The following is a 21,666-nucleotide window of genomic DNA, read 5'->3' as shown; positions in this document are numbered from 1 at the left end:
CCCTGCCCCACCCCCAGGATCAGAAGCAGACCAACAAACTACTAAACATTTGCCAATTATCTCTTGGAGTAACACAAGGTAATGCAAATCCTGTTTCTTGAAAAATCAATCAATATTTATTCTCACCTTCATTATGAAAGTATCCAAGGAAACTTCTTGACCTTTCATATTTATATGATGGGTGAATCCATTAGCACCTGCTAACTTTTTCTCCAAAAGGCCTGCTTTCCACTCTGCCTTTTCTCTTTCAAAGAGATGAACTCTGTAAAATATGGGTAGGTAACAATATCATAAAACCAACTCAATTTTCAATCTTCAATTAAAAATAAAGTTGGGGTGTTTGGGTGGCTAAGTCAGTTAAGCATCTGACTTTGGCTCAGGTCATGATCTCACGGCTTGTAGGTTTGAGTCTCATGTCAGGCTCTGTGCTGACAGCTCAGAGCCTGGAGCCTGCTTCAGATTTTGTGTCTCCCTCTCTCTCTGCCCTGCCTCTGCTCATTCTCTTTCTCTTTTTCTCTCTCTCTCTTTCTCTCTCTTTCTCTCTCTCTCTCTTTCTCAAAAATAAAAAAAATATTAAAAAGAAAAAAGTTTTAAATAATTAAAGAGAGGAATACTTGAGTGGCTCAGTCAGTTGAGCGTCTGACTTTGGCTCAATTCAGTTAATGATCTAATGGTTCATGAGTTCAAGCCAGGTGTTGGGCTCTATACTGACAGCTCAGAGCCTGGAGCCTGCTTCAAATTCTGTGTCTCCCTCTCTCTGCCCCTCCCCTGCTGGCTTGCGCGCGCGCGCGCTCTCTCTCTCTCTCTCTCCCCCTCAAAAATAAATAAACATTAAAAAATAAAGAGAGCACCTGGGTGACTCAGTCAGTTGAGCATCCAACTCTTGATTTCAGCTCAGGTCATGATCTTGTGGTTCGTAATTTCAAGCCCCACGTCAGACTCTGTGCTGAGACTGCAGAGCCTGCTTGGGATTCTCTTTCTCTCCCTCTCTCTGACCCTCCCCTGCTCTCTCTCTCTCAAAATAAATAAACTTTAAAAAATAATAATAATTAAAGAAGTAATACCCACTTAAAATATATTAAATATACATATCAAGTGAGAAATGTACTTCCTGTGAAAGGAGCTGTACAGTTACCCAACTATTTCTAGGGACAAACTACAAATGGCAGAGAAATGGAGAGGAAAACAATCCAATGCTAAGTCCTCTAGCACTTCCCCTAGAAATGGTCAATTTTTAAGCCATCCATTTCACAGGAAAATGTGAGCATGATATCTGTCTGCCTCTGTTGGTAACACTGTGATGACCAGGAGGGTCCACAAGGACTCCTGTTTCAATAATGCCTGATGGCTCTTCTACTGGGATTTGATGAGTCCCAGAAGAAATTAGAATAATGATGCAGCAATAGAGAAGAACATATGTAAAAATCTGTTTTATTATCAAATATACAAATAGCTAATTATTTGGTTCTTTTTGTTGTTTTTGTTCTTGTATAGATTACCAATTGCTAGGTACTAGTAATATTTTCTACCCTGTACCCATAGCCAGCTTAAAGTTTCAGCTGATCGTCTATATTTGTTTGTTGATGTTTCTGTATTTTTTATCCTTTTCTAAGAATTACAGCTTAAAGAATTAGTGAATTTGAGTCAGGTTAAAAGAAGTTATCTGTATTATCCAAATAGAAAGTTTTAATTCAAAAGATTATATTAGAGAGACGCCTGGGTGGCTCAGTCGGTTAAGTGTCTAATTTTGGCTCAGGTCTTGATCTCATGGTTTGCAGGTTTGAGCCCCACATCAGGCCTAGAGCCTGCTTCAGATTCTGTATCTCCCTCTCTCTGCCTCTCCCTGCTTAGTTGCTCTCTCTCTCACAAAAATAAACACAATAAAAAAAGTTTTTAAAGATTATAGTAAAGATATGCAGGACATGCTCAAAAGGTCTAACCTACCTATAACTGTAGGCCTAGAGTGAGAGTAGAGACAGAATGAGAAAAAACAATATTTGAAAAAATAATTTCCAAGACTCCATACCTGATAAAAGACATAATTGATAGATTCAATAAGTTCTATAAATCCTAAGCAGGATAGATACAAAGAAAGCCACATCAAGACACATCATAGTCAAACTGCTACCAATAAAAAACACACCTTAAAAAAAAAAAAGCACACCTTATTACCTCTGAAGGCACAACAATAAGACTGACAAATGACTTTTCTTTTTTTTTTCCATAATATTTTATTGTCAAATTGTTTTCCATACAACACCCGACAAATGACTTTTCAACAGAAACTATAGAAGTGAAATGATAACCAGATGACACCTTAGCGTGCTGAAAGAAAAAATACCGGCAACCCAAAATTTTGTACTCAGTACAAAATAGTAATAAGACAAAACAAAACAAAAATGTCCTTCAAAAAATGAAAATGATTATCCGGAGGATGTCTTTACTTCAGGGACCTTGAACTATGTAACCATTAAAGAAACGATGTAATCACCCATGGTATATAAGACCCTGGCCATCTAAGTAAAACGTGGCTTTGCCAACCACAAAAAAAAATAATAATAATATAGTTTGGGGAGAAAATAAACAGAAAAACTGTCAGAAGAAATGCTTCCTGGGAAACACTAGAGGAGGTTCAGGTCCAAGAAGGTGACACGGGAAGACTTTGGACTCACCTCCTCCACAGAGGCACCGGGTCTCTCTGTACAGCAGTTCTGCCTGAGGAGGTGCTGAGAGCTGACTGAGCAGCTCTGCACAACAGAGGACGGGGCGGCCACACGGAGGCGCGAGAGACAGAGTAACTGATACCCCTGTAAGCTCTGGGTCACTGGCCCATGCCAGTTCCAGACGCCCTGGGCCTTGCAAGGAAAGCCGAGGGTTGGAAAAGCAACTGGAATGTGGAGGAACTGGCCCTGGAACCATGCCCAGTGGTGAGAGGGCTGCTGGAACTCTCTCTGGGTCAGAGACGCTGGCAGGTGGCATGGTCTGTGCTCCCCCTTTACTGTGGTGGTGTTGTGGATGGGAGCAGGGTTCCAAATGCCATGGTTGGCCTGCCGCCCCAGTGAGCACTGGGTCCCTGGCCCAAACCAGCCCCAGATACCCTGGGGCATGGAGGAAAAGCTGAGGTTTAAGAGAGCAGCTAGGGTGTAAAGGAGCTAGGTCTAGAACCTCGCTGCGCAGTGAGGGAACAGGTAGATCTTTCTCTGAGTCGGAGGGGCCAGGAAGCACCACGGTTTACCTTCCCCTTCTACCTGGGTGGTGCAGATAGGGCAGGGTCCAGGCTCCATGGTCGGTCGATGACGTCAGCAAGCCCAGTCCCAGACACGGTAGGGCACAGAAAAGCCACAGTTTAAAAGAAGAACTAAATATAAAAGAGCCAGCTCTAGAACTCTGACAGACAGCAGGGGGACCTGCTAGAACTCTCCAGGTTGAAGGGGCTGGTGAGCACCACAGGTATCTTCCCATCCACCTTGATAATGTGGATGGGGAACAAGGTCCAGGTGCCATAGCCAGCCTACCACCTCAGGGAGCCCCAGGGCCCTAGCCCTCCAACCCAGCTGTCATACAAGGACACACACATGTGGGACACCCCTGGTCCAGCAATCACTATGGCTGCAGCCATCGTGCCAAGGTGACACAGGCACAAAGGCACCTTGGAAAACTCCAGGCCCACACCACTTCAGCTCCAGGCAGCTTACTGGGGGACCACCGACACAGAGCACCCTGGGACCTCTTAGCTAATGCCTACTTTGGCTCCAGCTGCCTTGCTAAGGTGCCCCCTACATGGAGCACACTGGGAACCTCCAGCTCATGCTCACCTCAGCGCCATCTGCCCTGCCAGAACACCTGCTGCATAGAGCATTCCGGGGCACCACGCCCACACCCCACCTCAGCTCCAGCCACCTGGCCAGGGAGCCGTCTGTACAGAATATCCTGGGACAACCTGGCCAATACCGGTCTCCATTTTAATCACCCCAACAAGGCACCCTCCGCACCAAACACCCAGGACACCCTAGCTTTCACCTACTTCTGCTTCAGGTGTCCTCCCAGGGTCACCCTGCGCAGCACATGCCTCACCTCAGCTCCAGACATCCCACTGGGACACTTCCCGCATGTAGTGCCCCTGGCCTCCTGGCCCAGACCCTACTGTGGCTCTAGCTGCCCTGCCAGGGCACCCTCTGCCGGGAGAGGAGCCCCAACATGAAAATATAGTGATCCAAAATTTTGAGGACACAATGAAAGTAGTTGTAAGACAGAAATTTATAGCAGTACAGGTCCACCTCAAGAAAAAAAAATCTCAAAGAATCTAACCTTATACCTAAAGGAACTAGAAAAAGAATAAAATCCAAGTTTAGTAGAAGGAAGGAAATAACAAACATTGAAGTAGAAATAAATGAAATAGACACAAGAAAGAAAGAGAGAGAAAAGAAAGGATCAATGAAACCAAGAACTATTTCTTTGAAAAGATAAATGCAAAATAGATAAACCTTTAGCCCGACTCATCAAGAAAAAAAGAGAGAAGATACAAATAAATAAATTAGAAATGAAAGAGAACAATGGACATGACCAAAATAAAAAGGATTATAAGAGACTACTACAAAAAATTATATGCCAACAAATTGGACAACCTAGAAGAAATGCATAAATTCTTAGAAACATACAATCTTCCAAAACTGAATCATGAGGAAATAGAGAATCTGAACAGATTACCGGCACCAAAATTGAATCAGTAATAATTTTTTTTTAAATCTCTCAACAAACAAAAGTCCAGAACCAGAAAGATTCACAGGTGAATTCTACCAAACATTTAAAGAAGAGTTAAGACATATTCTCCTCAAACTATTCCAAAAAACAGAAGAGAAAGGAAAGCTTCCAAATATATTCTATGAGTCCTGATACCAAACCGGACAAAGACACTACATAAAAAGAAGACTATAGGCCACTATACCTGATGAACATAGATGCAAAAATCTCCCCCAAATAGGAGCAAACTGCATTCAAAAATACATTGAGGGGCACCTCAGTTGCTCAGTTGGTTAAGCAGCCAACTCTTGATTTTGGCTCAGGTCATATTCTCATTGTAGATCACGAGATTGTGGGATTGAACTGTGTCACGCTCCATGCTCAACGTGGAGCCTGTTTAAGATTCTCTCTCCCAAACCCTCCAGTCTCACTCTCTGACTCTGTCTCTCCCTCTCAAAAATAAAATTTAAAAAATATTGAAAGGATTATCCACCATGATCAAATAGGATTTATTCTGGGGATGCAAGAATGGTTCAAAGTCATGAATCAATCAATGTGAAACATTATATCAACAAAATGAGGGATTAAAATCATATGATCATCTAATAGATGCAGGAAAAGCGTTTGGTAAAATTCAATAGTTGTTCGTGATAAAACCTCTCAATAAAGTGGGTTTAGAGGGAACACACCTCAACTTAATAAAGGCCATATTTAAAAAAAAACACACAGTTAATATCCTACTCAATGGTTAAAAACAAAGCTTTTCATCTAAGATCAGGAACAAGACAAGGATGTCTATTCTCACCACTTTTATTAAACATAGTATTGGAAGTTCTACCAACAGCAATCAGACAAAAAAGAAGAAAAAAAGGAAATAAAAGGTATCCAGATTGGTAAGGTTAAAGTTAAACTGCCACTTTTTGCAGATGACATGATACTATATATAGAAAACCTTAAAGACTCCACCAGAAAACTATTATAAATAAAAAATAAATTCAGTAAGAGCACCTGGGTGGTTCAGTCGGTTAAGTGTCTGACTTCAGCTCAGGTCATGATCTCATGAGTCATGAGTTCGAGCCCCACATCAGGCTCTGTGCTGACAGCTCAGAGCCTGGAGACTGCTTCAGATTCTGTGTCTCCCTCTCTTTCTCTGCCCCTCCCCTCTTCATGCTCTCTATTTCTCCTTCAAAAATAAACATTTTAAAATATCAAAAAAAAATTCAGTAAAGTTGCAGGATACAAAATTAATACACATAAATCAATTGCATTTCTATACAAATAAAGTAGTGGATAGGTAAATTAAGAAAAACATCCTACTTATAATTATAGCAAAAAGAACAAAATATCTAGGAATAAATGTAACCAAGGAGATGAAATGCCTATATTACTGTAAAACACTGATGCAAAGAAATTGAAGATGACATAAATGGAACAATATTCCATGCTCATGGATTGGAAGAATTAATATTGTTAAAATGTCTATACTACCCAAAGCAATATACACATTTAATGCAATCCCTAACAAAATACCAACAGCAGTTTTCACAGAACTTCAGCAAATAATACTAAAGTTTGTATAGAGCTACAAAAGACTTTGAACAGTGGATCTTCACATGAAATAGAATGAATTTGAACTTCTAACCCCTAACTCACATCATATATAAAAATTAGTCAAAAATTATCAGAGATATGAATTTAAGTGTAAAACTATAATTCTTTAAAGAAACTAAATGTGTAAATCTTTGTGGCTCTGGATTAGGCAATGGTTTCTTAGCTATAACACCAAAGTCCCAAGTGACAAAAAAATAAACTTCCAACCAAATTAAAATACTTTCTGCTTCATGAGACACCATTAAGAAAGTGAAAAGACTGAGCCAGCCTCAGAAGGGCATGAGACTCTTGATCACAGGGTTTTGAGTTCAAGCCCTACATTGAATATAGAGATTACTTGTTAAAATTTTTTTTTTTAATGGGGCAGCTGGGTGGCTCAGTCAGTTAGGCATCTGACTTTGGCTCAAGTCATGATTTCATGGTTCGTGGGTTCGAGCCCTGGATCGGGCTCTGTGCTGACAGCTCAGAGCCTGGAGCCTGCTTTGGATTCTGTCTCCCTCTCTCTCTGCCTCTCCCCTGCTCACACTCTGTCTCTGTCTCTCAAAAATAAATAAACATTAAAAATTTTTAATTAAAAATTAAAATAAAAAAGTGAAAAGACAACCCACAGATGGGAGAAAATATCTAATAAGGGTCTAGTGTCCACAACACATGAAAAACACAACTCAAAAATAAAAATAACCCAGTTTAAAATTGGACAAAGGGTTTGAATAAGATATTTCTATAAAGAACATATACAAATGGCCAATAAGCACATGAAAAGATGCTCAACATCTTTAGTCTTATGGAAATGCAAATTAAAGTCACAATAAGATAGGACTTCTCATCCACTAGAATGGCTATCGTAAAAAAGGTGAACACTAACAAGTGTTGGTGAGGGTATGGAGCAATTGGAATCCTCATACATTGCTGGTGGGAAGTAAAATGCGTAACTGCCTTGGAAAATAGTCTTGAAGTTCCTCAAAAGTAAACACAGTTACTTTATGACCCAGCAATTCTACTTCCAAGGCATACACCTAACAGAAATGAAGCATACAGTCATGTATAATCTCATACAAGAATGGTCATAGGAGCATCGTGCATAAAGCCGCTCCAAAAAATGGAAACAATCTAGTGTCCATCAACTGATGAATGCATAAACAAACTGTGGTATATTCATATAATAGAATATTACTCAGCCATAAAAATGGGTAAGTATACTGATTGAGGCTTCAACATGGATTAATCTTAAAAATATTGTGCTAAGTGAAAGAAGTGAGACCCAGAGGCCATATGTTGTATGACTGCATTCATGTGAAATGTCTGTCAGAAAAAGCAAGTCCATAGAGAAAGACTGGTGGTTGTCAGACACTGGGGTAGTAGGGGAGTAACTGAAAATGGGCGTGGGGTTTCTTTGGGGGGTGATCGAATGTTCTGGAATTAGTGGTGATGATCGCACAACCTTGTGAACATATTAAAAACGAATGAAATTGCATACTTTACAGGGGTGCATTCTTTTCTTTTTATTGAAGAATAATTCACTAAAAGGGTGAATCTTAATGGTATGTGAATTATATCTCATTAAAAAAATGTCTTTTTGGGGGGCACCTGGGTGGCTCAGTTGGTTAAACATCCAACCAGATCATGATCCCATGGTTCATGAGTTTAATTCCCGCATCAGGCTCTGAGCTCAGAGCCTGGAGACGTCTTCAGATTCAGTTTCTCCCTCTCTCTGCCTCTCCCCGACTTGTGTTTTCTCCCCCACTTGTGTGTGTGTGTGTGTGTGTATGTGTGTGTCTCTCTCAAAAATAAGTAAACATTTAAAAAAATGTCTTTTTTTAATACAATAATTTTCATTCAGGTATTACTTGAAATTCTACAGGTTTAAATTCTGTGATTGATCAGGAATATGGAGTTTATATACTTATACATAGGTTTGCAAGCTTATGACAAATGACATGTTTGGAAACACGTTTCCTACCTTAGATTGTTTTCCAGTTCTATAATTCTTTCAGTTAGATCCCAGTTGCCTCTTTCAAGATTCTGAATATTGGTGTTTTTCAAAGATTTAATTCTGGTTAGAGAAGCGTTAAGTTCCTGTAGGTCCTTGATATCCTCTTTCAGGGACATTATCTGGAAAGACTGGTACACATTACTTTCTTTGTAACTTTCTAGTTCATTCTTCATCTCTTGCAATGAAGTTTCTTTTATGAAGAGCTTGTTTTGAAGATTTCTTAGCTATTAAGGAAGCAAAAATGTTACTTAAAATAATAATTTTAGTTTTAGAAAACTCATGACTTTAAATCATTAAGGATACTTAAGTAATATATTATTATACAATAAAATGAAGATTCTCAAATCTCCTAAAATATATTCCAATGTTATACTCATTTTTTTTAAGTTTACTTATTTGAGACAGAAAGCATGAGTTGGGGAGGGGCAGAGAGAGAGAGAGAGAGAGAGAGAGAGAGAGAGAGAGAGAGAGAAAGAATCCCAAGCAGGTCTGCACTAACAGCACAGATCCCATGACTGTGAGATCATGACCTGAGCCAAAATCTAGAGTCAGACTCTCAACTGACTGAGCCACCCAGGCGCCCCTGAATTAGTGTAATTTTTTTTAATGTTTATTTATTTTGAGAGAGACAGAGACAAAGACAGAGGTAAAGAGAAGATCCCAAGCAGTCTCTGTGCTGCTGTCAGCACAGAGCCCATGTGTAGCTCGATTCCATGAACACTGAGATCATGACCTGAGCCTTTAAATCAAGAGTCAGACACTTAACCGACTGAGCCAGCCAGGGACTCCTGAAGCAGTGTAATTTTTTTAAAAATCATCAAAATGACTTAGAATAAGCGATTTTATTCTCATCAACATTAAAGTTGTTTAAATCTTGTTATTACACCAATAATGAATTCTATAATTCCTAGCAGAAAAGAAATCCTTCATGCTTTGGCCATAGAGGTGCTGCTTTATGTTGCTTGTGAAGGGGAGTGTGTTCAGAGGCCTCTCTCCTAAAGAGCTGGCTATGTTTACATCACTTGTTTCCTGGCCTTCTCAGAGAAAGGACTGGATGGGAGAGTCAGGAGAAAGAGTGAGGCTTAAACTGACTATCTACATTTTAAGGCAAATAAAGGAAAGAAAAGATCATAAAGTAATGACGAGAAGCAAGAGTGATGGCTTGTGAGGGGGGAGGCAGCAGAAGACAGCCACAAGCTGCTAACTGAGAAAGACCAAAAAGGGATTGGAGGCAGGGAGTGTGGCTGCTGTCAGATGACTTAGTTATCTTTCAGTACCATTTTTTTTAAATTTTTATTTTAGGGGCACCTGGGTAGCTCAGTTGGTTGAGCATCTGATTTCGGCTCAGGTCATGATCTCACAATTTATGAGAACTCTCTCAAAAATAAAAATTAAAAAATTTCTTAATAATAAATTATTTTTAGAATAGAGAGCAAGTGAGGGAGGAGGCAGAGGGAGGGACAGCAAGGGAGGGGGGAGGGGGAAAGGGAGAGGAAGGAGGAGAGAGAGAGAGAGAGAGAGAGAGAGAGAGAGAATGAATCTTAAGCAGGATCCACATTCAGAGTCAGATGCTTAACTGAGTCGCTCAGGTGCCCCCTGATATCACTATTTAAACCTCTGCACTTCTATCCGATAAGTGAAGAAAGGTCACTAGATAGAGAAAACTGAAGTACTGCTAATATTCAGGAGTCAGTTAACTTTTTTTTAATGTTTATTTATTTTGAGAGAGAGAGAGAGAAAGAGTACACATGAGTGAAGGGAGGAGCAGAGAGAGAGAGTGAGAATCCCAAGCAGGCTCCTCACTGTCAATGCTGAGCCTGATGCAGGGCTGGATCCCACCAACCGTGAGACCATGAACTGAAATCAAGAGTCAGACATTTAACCAACTGAGCCACCCAGGTGCCCCAGGGGTCAATCAACTTTTGATTTAACCTAATTTGTTCAAATTTCTTAATAGGTTGTATAAAATCCTTATGAGCTAGTAAGAGATGAGGGAAAACAGCAAATTAGATTTAACATTATAAAAAAATCATTAACTTTATAACCTTTATACAAGATCAGAAATATTTAGTTATTGAAAAAAATTGCATTAATGAGCAATGCAGTAATTCCTAGCAGCACAGGCAGTAGGAAAACCTGGCATTTTAAACTAAATTTTTAGTTTAGTATGTGTATAAAATGTGTTCTAATTCTAAAAAATTCTGTGAAATTAAAACAATGAAATGAAACTTACATGTTCTCAACACATACATTTGTGTTTTTTAATCACATTGCCACTAAAACACATCCCTCAGTGAGACCACAGAGGTTACAGGCAGAAAAAGTAAAAAAGAATAGAAAGACCTCAAAATTTGGAGGAACAAGACTAACTGTGGAAGTAGGCAAATCAGGTACATTTCCTTGCCCACCTCACACTGTGGTTGTAGGGAATGAAAATAACAGATATCAGGGGTCTAGCACAGTGTCTGGCACATACAAAAATATAACAGACTAAACTGAAAATGTACAACTAAACTTCAGGTGTACACAAAATTGAAGTCTGTGCTCCGCTGGATCTTGAAATCACGTCATACAAAAAGCAGGCCACAAGCTTCCCTAGTTAGCTAACGGCAGAAGTGACTGAGCTCTCTGAAATGGAGCAGAGGTGGGAGAGGGCACAGACAAGGTATGGAGGCAAAGTGAAAGATTTAGCTCAAGCTAAAGCCGCTTTCTCTTCTTTGTTGCCCAGCCACACTGGTGGTAAGAATCCTCTGTGCTCATTCTTCACCCACTACAGTTCTATTTTTATATCATTCCATCTCTTATCCTTTATCTCCTACCAAGGAACCTCTTCTCTCAAAAGTCGGCCATGGTCCCTTGTCAGATTCAACAATTTCCTTTCTGTTGTCATCATTTTTCACATGTCACTGAAGCATCTGCCACCACTGGCCCTGCTCTTTTGCTGGCTATGGTCACTAGCACTTGGTATCCATTTCTCCTCCTGTGATGTCTTCTTCTGCAAACTAGAAATAAAACTTATTTTCCAGAGTCTGTGTGGGGTGGGATTTTCTAGGCCAATTGTTCTCAAACTTCAGCATGTGTCAGAATCACCTTCAGGCCTCATTAAAAAACATTGCTAGGCCCACACCCAGAGTGTCTAGTTTGGCATGGGGCCTCAGAATTTGTATTTCTACCAAGTTCCCAGGTGATGTTAGTGGTGCTGGTCTGGGGCACTGCACATTGAGAGTCATGCTACACCAAAGTGATGTATCCCCGTGACACTTAGAAGAGAGAGAAGCCCATTTTCCCACTGCTAATTCTGCTGGTAAACAAGGCCAAGCAAAGTGTATTATTTCTTAACACTGCAAGTGATTCTTCAATCATCTCAATAAAATTTTCAATTTTAAAATTAATAATAATTGGTTCTGATTTATTTTTCATTAGCAGCAGAATTTACATTGCCTCCTTGTCCTCCACTCCAGAACTGGCTGAATCTACCAGGTTTCTACTATTTGCCTTATTACTATGCTAAAGGAAAAAGAAAAAAACCATCTTATCTGCCTGAACACAGTCATAGTGCCCTCACAAATAAAAATTTCTATAAGAAATCAGACTAAAAATACTGGCAAAACACATTAAATTTATTTTAAGATTAAGACACCAGGCCTTATTATACATATTAGTAACATGTTTTTACAAGCTGTATAACTCTTGTTTGTTACCACAGCAGTGTACCTGACTATGCAAGAGTTTTAGTTCAGTCTCATAATGCCTAAACCAGACAATACAATCACCAACTGAATACTTTAACATTTAGCACTTCTATATCTGGCTTTTCTTAAGCATAGCCCCTCTTGCACCTGTTTCTCCATTATTGGGCAGAAACACATGATAATTATTTTTGTATGTCCCACAAAGAAAGAAAATTGATTATAACAAAAAATTCAAATGCATGCAGTGAAGAGAAAAAACTGCCATATCAAGACAATTGTGTTCCCGTGGAATTAAATAATAGGTTATTGGAAGAGAGAAAGATGACTCAGGTTGGAGGTATTCTGTTGAAATCACTAGACTCTTTTTTTAAATACCTTAAGGGCACCAGGGTAGCTTGGTTGGTTAAGCGTCTGACTTCGGCTCAGATCATGATCTCAAGGCTCCTCACGGGTTTGTGAGCTCAAGCCCCACATCAGGCTCGCTGCTGTCAGCGCAGAGCCCACTTCAGATCCCCTGTCCTCCTCTTTCTGCCCCTCCCTGCTTGTGCTCTCTCAAAACAAACAAACAAGTAAAACATTAAAGTAACTTTCACACTGGGAAACCATGTAGTAACAGTCACAAATTTTTATTAAATTCAGAAAATTCCAATAAGGGATATGGAATACTTTTTAATATTATATTATATTTAATATAATATAATTTTATAATATCAAAAACCAAGTCAAAATGAAACCTTGTAGAACCTTTCATATATCTGTTTTGATAAACAGATTAAACATATTTATAGTTATCAATGATTTATGTACATGTAGAGAATTGTTTTTAGAAAGTACTTTGAAATTCTTGAAAATAACTTACATATTTTCTTTAGAGAAGGTTTAAAACCCATGATCTTTCGTTGGCAATTTGGTTTAAAAGGCTTATGAATTAGGCATAGACTTAAACCTTAATCTACTCCAAATGTGAATTATCGAAAATTCCAAGGGACACCTGGGTGGCTCAGTTGGTTAAGCATCCAACATGGGCTCAGCTCTGGAACTCATAGCTCATGAGTTCAAGCCTCGCATCCAACTCTGTGCTGACAGCTCAGAGCCTGGAGCCTGTGTCTCCCTCTCTCTCTGCCCCTGTCTTGTTGAGCTCTGTCTCTCTCTCAAAAAAATAAATAAACATTAAAAAAATATCTTTAAATCCCAAACTTGTTAAATATTAGTAGTAAGTTATACGATGGACAAGAAGAATAATGCTACCCATACTAAAACTGCTACAGTTTTCAGGGATTGGCATTACATTTTTCTGGGGGAAAACAAAAAGACAAATTAAGATGTATCTCCAGTGTCATACAATGGATTGAATTTATATAACTCCATTTAAATTTAATCTCTATTCACCTCCATATGCTAAAAGAGGAAAAATTTTAGAATAGAATTAAAAGAAATATGTCTATCTACATATCTACATTATTTATTTCTATAAACTTATTTTTAAATGTTTTTTTATTTTATTTTTGAGACAGAGTGTAAGTGGGGGAGGGGCAGAGAGGGAGGGAGACAGAATCTAAAGCAGGCTTCAGGTTGTGAGCTATCAGCACAGAGCCCCACATAGGGCTTGAACTCACCAACCATTAGATCATGACCTGAGCAGAAGTTGGTCAGTTAACCAAGTGAGTCACCCAGGCGTCCCTATATTTATTTATTTTTCAGTGTTTATTTATTTTGAGAGAGAGAACAAGTATGCATGAGTGTGAGCACAAGAGGGACAGAGAGAGAGAGAGAGAGAGAGAGAGAGAGAGAGAGAGAGAGAGAGAGAGAATCCCAAGCAGGCTCTGCACTAACTGTAAGATCATGACCTGAGCCAAAATCAAGAGTCAGATGCTTAACTAACTGAGCCACCCAGGCATCCCTCTCTATCTATATATTTAAATAAAATCTGGAGTCAGGCTATTGGTAGATGAGATAGCAGAAAAGAAGGCCAAAGGAATCAGGCCACTGTTGTAGGCTGAGTTTTATCTTCTCAAAATTTCACATGTTGAAGTGCTAACCCTGCAGTGATGAAGAATGTGACTATATTTGAGGACAGGATCTTTAAAGAGGTAATTAAGTTAAAAGGAGATCTTTAGGATTGGCCATAATCATATATGACTGATGTTCACATAAGAAGCAGAAATTTAGGGGTGCCTGGGTGGCTCAGTTGGTTGTGTGTCTGACTTTAGCTCAGGTCATGATCTCATGGTTTGTGAGTTTGAGCCCCACACCAGGCTCACTGCTGTCAGCGCAGAGCCTGCTTCAGATCTTCTGTCCCCCACACCCTGTCCCTCCCCCACTTGCACATACTCTCTCTCTCTCAAAAATACATAAACATTAAAAAAAAAAAAAGGAAATTTGGACACAGAGGAAAAACTTCATAAAGACACAGAGATTAGATGGCTACCTATAAGCCAAGAAAAGAGGCCTCAGAAGAAATGAATCTTCTTACCACACACACACACACACACACACACACACACACACACACACACGATAGAGGGATTGAAATTAACATTGTGATCATCATTTTGCAAAAATACATGTATAGCAAAACATCACACTGTACATCTCAAACTTACAGAATGTTATATGTCAATTACATGGCAATAAATCGAGAGGAAGAGAACGAGAGGGAGGAGAAGTCACAGCAGTAGTAAGAAGAGAAGGAGGATGAGAATTACTACTAATCCTGTTGATACCTTGTCTTAGACTTCCAGCCTCCAGAACTACGAGAAAAGTTTTTATTATTTAAGCCACCTAGACTGTGCTCCTTTGTTGTGGCAGCCCTAGCAAACTCAAGCACATGCCAAATAGAGCTACTTACTTGAAAGGCTGGTCAGTGTCCCACAATATAAGCATTCAGAATACAGTACTTACAGGTAGCCATAGAGACAGTGTGGCTGTAGACAGCCACATCACAGTACCTTTAACAATGACAGTGATCTTTGGGATTCAGTTATGGTTATCTGCAAGACTGTCTCTAGCAACAAATAGCCTGAGGGCATTTGAGCTCAACTAAAGAATTCATACACTCTTGGGGTGCCTGGGTGGTTCAATTGGTTAAGCATCCAACTTGGGCTCAGGTCATGACCCCACAGTTTGAGAATCAGCCCCATGTTGGGCTCTGTGCTGACAGCTCAGAGCCTAGAGCCTGCTTCAGATTCTGTGTCTCCCTTCCTCTCTGCCCCTCCCCTACTCACACTCTGTCTCTCTCTTTCAAAAATAAATAAACACTAAAAAAATTCCTACACTCTAGCTCGTCACCTGGTGTTAAGGGAAAAGTCAAGGCATTTCCTACAGATGTGGTTTCTTTCTGTTTCATCTGTTGATGTTACTCATACGTCTCATCAAGTATTATATTAGACTAGTGGATATTTGACATTTGGTGCTATGTTTTAAATAGGAACTCAATCTTCCATTAGAAAATATATAATACATACAATTGATAATTATTTTTACATAGATTTGGAGCATGGAAGTTCCTAGCACTATTTTAACACTAGAGCATTCAGTGGTCAACTCAAAAGTATTTAACAATGTACCATCTTCAAAAGGATTTATCTCGTGAAAAATAAATAGATGTGGGTCTAAATTAGTGTTCCTCAGTAACAAGACAGTTCAATATTGAGAAAAAAGTAAAACTGAGTTAAGATAATACTTGAGTCCCTTATCAGAATGTTCCTCTCCCTGGTGCGCCTGGGTGGCTCAGTTTCTAAATGTGTGACTCTTGATTTCTGCTCAGGTCATGATCTCATGATCTCATGAGTCTGAGCCCCACTTAGGGCTCCACACTAACAGCCCGGGATGCTTGGGATTGTCTCTCCCTCTCTCTCTGCCCCTCCCATGTGTGTGCTCCCTCTTCTTTCTCTCTCTCTCAAAAAAAAAGTTTCTCTCCTTACTTTTACAGAGAATATATTTTCCTTTGGCACTTTATTTTCAGATAATCTATATACCTCAGCTAGAAGATTCTTGTTTTTCACCAGCAAACCAGTCAGGTCAGGTCGGAGTGGGTCAGCTGCTCTTTCGTTGTACATCATTGGGTTCTTGGTGGGAACCATTTTGACAGGTGGATCAAAACAAGCCTACAGAGAGAAATAGCAAGTTAATGAACTGAACATGTACCCTGCTGATCAAAACCAGCAACGTTTTAACCCACACAAACTCAACTAAGTAGCTTTAAACAGAATACAACTTTAGAATTCACTTATTTTGAGGTGTTATGGTAACAGATGCAATAGGTCTCAGGAAAATAGCAAGGAACCCATATTAAAAGATGTATATATATTCAACGACATACATCAAATACTTTAGACTGAGATGAGAGAGAAATGGAGATGATGGGGAAAAACAATAAAGCAAGGGCAACCTTACACAGAAAGATGATACTGTACCATGAACTAACATGATTAACTTGACAGTGTACCTGAGACACAAAATAACAGTAAACTGATTAAAATGTGCTAGGTTTCTTATTTAGTGCATTGCAATATCACTAAGACTTATTTTTATTTATTTACTTATTTATTTTCATAGAGATAGCTATTTTCTAATTTTTTTAAACAATGAATATTTCTTTTTATTCCCTCTTAATACTTCAGTGTATAGTTAGCTTTTAGGATTTAAGAAAGGCATGTACAGAAAATAACCATTATTTTTCTTTGCAATATCACCTAGATTAAAAACACCAATCATAAAAATAAATATAACAACTATTATTTCCAGTTAGGCTTTTGATTTATAAAAATAAGAGACAACCTACATTTATTTTTTGCATATAGCTCTTTCACATATAGTTTGAAAACTTTTTATTTCATAGTTTAGAAGATATGGATAAGGAGGCATGCTATAAAAGAAAACTCAACGTCAGCTTGTTTACATATAAAAATTAAACTATATAAAAATTATGATACATTAATTTGTAACGAAATTCTATGCAGCAGTTAACATGCACAGACTAAACTTGTGTGAATCACAAAGAATTTTCAAAACCGTAAGATTGAATGCAAATAGCATGGCAGAAAGTTAGGTCTAGAATACCATTTATGTAATTTTTTAAATGCCCAAAACATTAAAAGCATTCACATATAAGCAAGAACAGAAAGGTTATACTTAGTTCAGAATAGTTCTCTCCCAAATCAGGAAAAAAAAAAAAAAGGCCCAAGACAGTCAAATAACACTTTCACAGAGGTTTGTGATAGCAGCTACCCTGGGGCACCTGGGTGCCTCAGTCAGTTAAGTATCCAACTCTTCGAATCAGCTCAGGTCATGATCTCACAATTCCCCTAATTAGGCTCTTCGTGACAGCACAGAGCCTGTTTGGGCTTCTCTTTCCCTCTCAATCTCCGCCCCTTCCCCCACCCCAAATAAATGTTAAAAAAATAGCAGCTGCCCTAATACCTCCATCTCTCACCAACCTAGACCCCGGGTGCGCTCACCTCCTTCCGTCTAGTATCCAAGATACCTAATGCTCAACAGCAGAGACTCGACTCTGGGTCTGCCCCAGTGCTAGGAATGGCAAAGATTCTTACTGGTGGCTGTCTGATTTTCTTAAGTTTTTTATATGATCCCTCCCAAGAGCTGGGGATGGCATCAAAAGTTACAAAATGGTCGTCAACTATTACCAGTCAAGTTTTACATCTTTTAAAAGAATAAGTGAAGCAAATTGGGGTGGGGGGTATCAAATATAAATCTGCACAATGGGTATGTGTGTGTATACAACATTTCTTTATCCATTCATCCATGACTTTTACTGTAAAACATTTCCTCTCCTAGCAAAGAAACTAAGCTTGTCATTCTTATTTAACCCCAATACAGGGAGTGGAAACAAACTACTCTACTCTGAATCTTCACCTCAAGCTCAGACTTTATCACCAAGGAGCTGTATGCTAAAAACTAGGTGGAGTTTTCTAGTGACCTTAAAAACATCAATGGAAGGGATATCAACTGCTCCAAGAGGATATATAACCTTCAGAAAGATTCTCATTAGGGTCTAGCCCTAATAAAACAAGGCTGTAAACCAAAGAGGTAATGTGGTGCCCTAGATAGGTAATGGGACTCAGACTACTTAGTTCTGCCCCCAAATCACTGTGGCCTGTCTAGTGGTGTTTCCTAATTTGGAAAATGATGGAGTTGGGTCAAATTAATTCAGAGGCCTGTTAGAGTCTTTTTTTTATACTGTAGGATTATTGAGCCTCCGTGAAATGTCAGAATCACCAAAAGGGCAAATATAAATAAAATCTACTTTGAGGTTCCATTAGATTTAGATGCTTCACTGCTCCTTATTCTAGAGTCAAACCGGAAATCAAAAGAAATGAGAGTTCATTTGACCACATGTCTTCGATCAGTCACTAGCAAAGACATTAAAGGGTGCTGGCACAGGCAGGTGAGCAAACAGAACTGGACATTCCTTTCTCCTGGCTCTCTGTTGTACAGGAGTTGTTGTACCTCAATCTTCTAAGAACGGGGCAAAAAATAAATGCCAGTGTACAACTCACCGCTGGGCTCTTTTGCTGAGATGTATGAGCTGATAGATGCTTGACTTTTGATGGCTTAACCTCGTGAAGCTCTTTGCTTTGGCCAGTAGCAAGCCTTGCTGGATGTGAGTGGTTTAAAAACGGGAGAGGGCCTGACATGCTGGAGATAAAAGCAGCATGAAACAGACCTAGTAATGGTGATCCAAGGAGAGTTTGTATAGAGCAGTTGGGAATTGATGCTGAGGAATGCAAAGCATCAATAGCAATGTCTTCTGGATGGTTCCACTTCAGATCCTCACATCTTAGCCAGACTTCAGAAGAAGCTGCCCGCTGAATCTGTTGCTTGGCGATAATGCAGATCTACTTCTAAAGATCAAACTGCTGTTTAAATTGTAACTGGTGGTAACACCCTGCTAATGTACAAATACATACTCATATCATATTTAAATGCTACATGAGTCATATTTATAGTCATCAGACTTGCAAATATCCTTCATTTTCAATTTCTCTATCCATAATCATTACTATATTCTTTTTCTAAGAACCAAAGAAGAGAATTGAAAAACAACTTAAGTTTCGGTTAATGAAAAGGGAGAATAAACAGCTCCTAAATTCTGGAACAAGAATGATAGGGGAGACAAAAGTCTTCTTAAGAATTCTAGGGGCATCTGGGTGGCTTAGTCGGGTGAGCTTATAACTGTGGCTCAGGTCATGATCTCACGACTCGTGAGTTTGAGCCCTGCATTGGGCTCTATGCTGACAGCTCAGAGCCTGGAGCCTGCTTTGGATTCTGTGTCTCTCTCTCTTGCACTGCCTTTCCACACTCATGCTTTATTTCTCTCTCTCTCAAAAATAAATAAACATAAAATTTTAAAAGAATTCTTTTACTTTTATTTCCTCACCATTTTATGAAAATTATGCTCTATTAGAAACAAAATTACTTAATGAGTTTCACTTATACTGCTTCTAAAAGCCACGCTATATTATTTTGTGGACCCAACTATACCTCTCAAAGCATGGACATAAATCCTTCAATATCAGTTCAAATACCACCTCATTCCTTGATTACTGCAAGGTAAGGAAGGGTAATCTCTTTCTCTAACTCTTGTAGTGTATGATCTATTCTTTCAACGGTTACCTCATTCAATGTTGGATTATGTAAAAATCTTACCTCTCCTACTACATTAAAGGTACCTAAGAGCAGGATCTATTTCTGGTTTATCTCAAGAGTAGGGATAAAAAAAAAATATATACATTGAACAACTAAAGAACCCAATAGAAGAAAAAAATTCCTTAATACAAAGTTCACTCACGGATAATAGTACTGTTTTCCCAAACTAACCTTATATAACAAAAATGCATTAGGAGACTAAAGTAAACAGAAGAGAGTAATATGACACAATTATTCTGTGATGAAAGGTTCATAAATGACTTTTCTGTTTTCTATTCATTTAGAAAATTTATCAGTACTTCAAATTAGAAAAGATACAGTATGCTATACTTCACTATGCTTCAGAAAATAAAAACCATAAACTTTTACCTTATCAAACACAAGAGAAAAGTCCAAATTGAAGTTCAGTTCCCAGAAGAAAACTGAATTGTCCAATGTGAGTGGCTGCCTGGCACTATTTGCCAGTAGAACGTTTGCACATCAAAGAAACCGTTTCTAGGTGACCGCATCACAGAGCTCCAAGGAAGGGAAAAGTCCTTCCAAAGTGCTGCAGTAAGTTAGCCCGAGGCTATTTCCCTAATTAATGAAGTGAAAGGACAAAGTGATTTTCATCAAGCACTACTTAACCTAAGAACTCTGAAGAAAGTTATTCCACTGAAAGTAAACCTTCCAGCAAATTTGGGGTCTTTTGTGGAATCCTTGAAATAGGATAAAGTTTTGTCACCATTTGTCCCGCCATTCACAGGATTAAGTACTTTGAGAGGAGAAAATTATTTGATTCAATCTACCATTCCTAAAGCAAAAGATGATTTGTCTGGAAAACATATTCTAATTCTAGGCAAATACTTTTTTACACTAGAGAAAGTGTATCCCTAACATGTTTCTCTTTTCTTCTTCTTTTCTTTTTCAAGAAACCACTCAGACTATGTCCCTTCCTTCTTAATCCCCCAAAGGATGAAAAGAACCATCTTCAAGGGCAAAGAGCAGCTGCAAAAGCAACACCAAAGCCTGCTTCATATTCAGGAAAGGATACTGCATTTCCTCCTTGTGGTTGTAGGGACCCTACACATTCGGAGAAACTTCTCTAGTAACACAGAAATGACCCCTGGGGCACCTGGGTGGCTCAGGTCATGATCTCACAGTTCATGAGTTTAAGTTCTGCACTGGGCTCTCTGCTGTCAGAGAGGCGCCCGCTTCAGATCCACTGTCCCCATCTCTTTCCGCCCCACCCCCCCTTGCACTCCCTCGCTCGCTAGAGGCGTGCTCTCTCTCTCTCTCTCAAAAATAAACATCAAAAAAGATTTAAAAAAAAGAAATGATCCCTGAAAGTATAGCCCTCCTATTATGTATTCTTGATACCAGAATCATTAGGAATATATTTCAAATAATCATCTTCGTGGTTCTCAACTTTGCCTGTACATGAGAATCTCAATGAAAACTTCAAAAAAATACGAATATCCTGATCCCACCCCAAGTTCTGACTTAATTGGTCTACACTGGAGCCTATGCATAATTTTTTTTTCCTTTAAAGCTACACAGGTAATTTTAATGTGACTTTAGGGTTGAGAATGACTTCTACTATCTTCATTTATAAATATTAAAAATGAGGCAGCAAAAAGTAATATTCATTGGAATGAGAGTAATAGTAACTAACCTCAGAAAATAAATATTATGTTCCCCCTAAAACAAGATTTTAAAAATTATATTCCCAAGCAGCAGAAATAGAAGCATGTACAAGACAGGAGGAAAGGTACTACAAACTTACTTTCTGGTGGAAAAAGTGAACAAGCATATAAATAAAATTATTTTACATAGTGATAAGAGTTGTGAATAAGCTAGGCTAATATGACAGTTATGACTTAAATGAGTAGGCAGACAGCTTTTGATAGTATAATCAAAGAAGGCTGTTTTATATATTGACATAAATTAAGTCATACTATATATTTTATTGGATAACCTGAT

The 21,666-nt window shown here is 38.9% G+C and overlaps 1 protein-coding gene and 1 pseudogene across 5 annotated transcripts in view; both read right to left on the bottom strand.

Moving 5' to 3' along the window:
- LOC115302878 (spindle assembly abnormal protein 6 homolog) overlaps positions 1-20,410 on the bottom strand; it is a 33,320-nt gene extending 12,910 nt beyond the window's left edge. Inside the window, exons 1-5 of one of the 5 annotated variants that reach the window (XM_029952870.1) lie at positions 20,074-20,410; positions 18,555-18,946; positions 16,014-16,142; positions 8,312-8,568; positions 127-262 (exon numbers count right to left, since the gene is read on the bottom strand). In XM_029952870.1, coding sequence (XP_029808730.1) covers positions 127-262; positions 8,312-8,568; positions 16,014-16,142; positions 18,555-18,692 — 660 coding nt within the window. In that variant the 5' untranslated portion in view covers positions 18,693-18,946; positions 20,074-20,410. Of the gene's footprint in view, positions 1-126; positions 263-8,311; positions 8,569-16,013; positions 16,143-17,169; positions 17,191-18,554; positions 18,947-20,073 lie in introns of those variants that run through there. The other 4 variants (XM_029952871.1, XM_029952872.1, XM_029952874.1 and 1 more) reach the window with 4 other exon arrangements.
- Positions 20,411-20,617: 207 nt separating this feature from the next.
- LOC115303061 lies at positions 20,618-20,820 on the bottom strand (annotated as a pseudogene).
- Positions 20,821-21,666: the final 846 nt, after the last annotated feature.

This window comes from Suricata suricatta, chromosome 9 (genome assembly GCF_006229205.1).
Source record: "Suricata suricatta isolate VVHF042 chromosome 9, meerkat_22Aug2017_6uvM2_HiC, whole genome shotgun sequence".
Taxonomy (NCBI): domain Eukaryota; kingdom Metazoa; phylum Chordata; class Mammalia; order Carnivora; family Herpestidae; genus Suricata; species Suricata suricatta.
The sequence above is the reverse complement of the archived record's forward strand: the minus strand, read 5'-3'. Positions and strand labels throughout refer to the sequence as shown.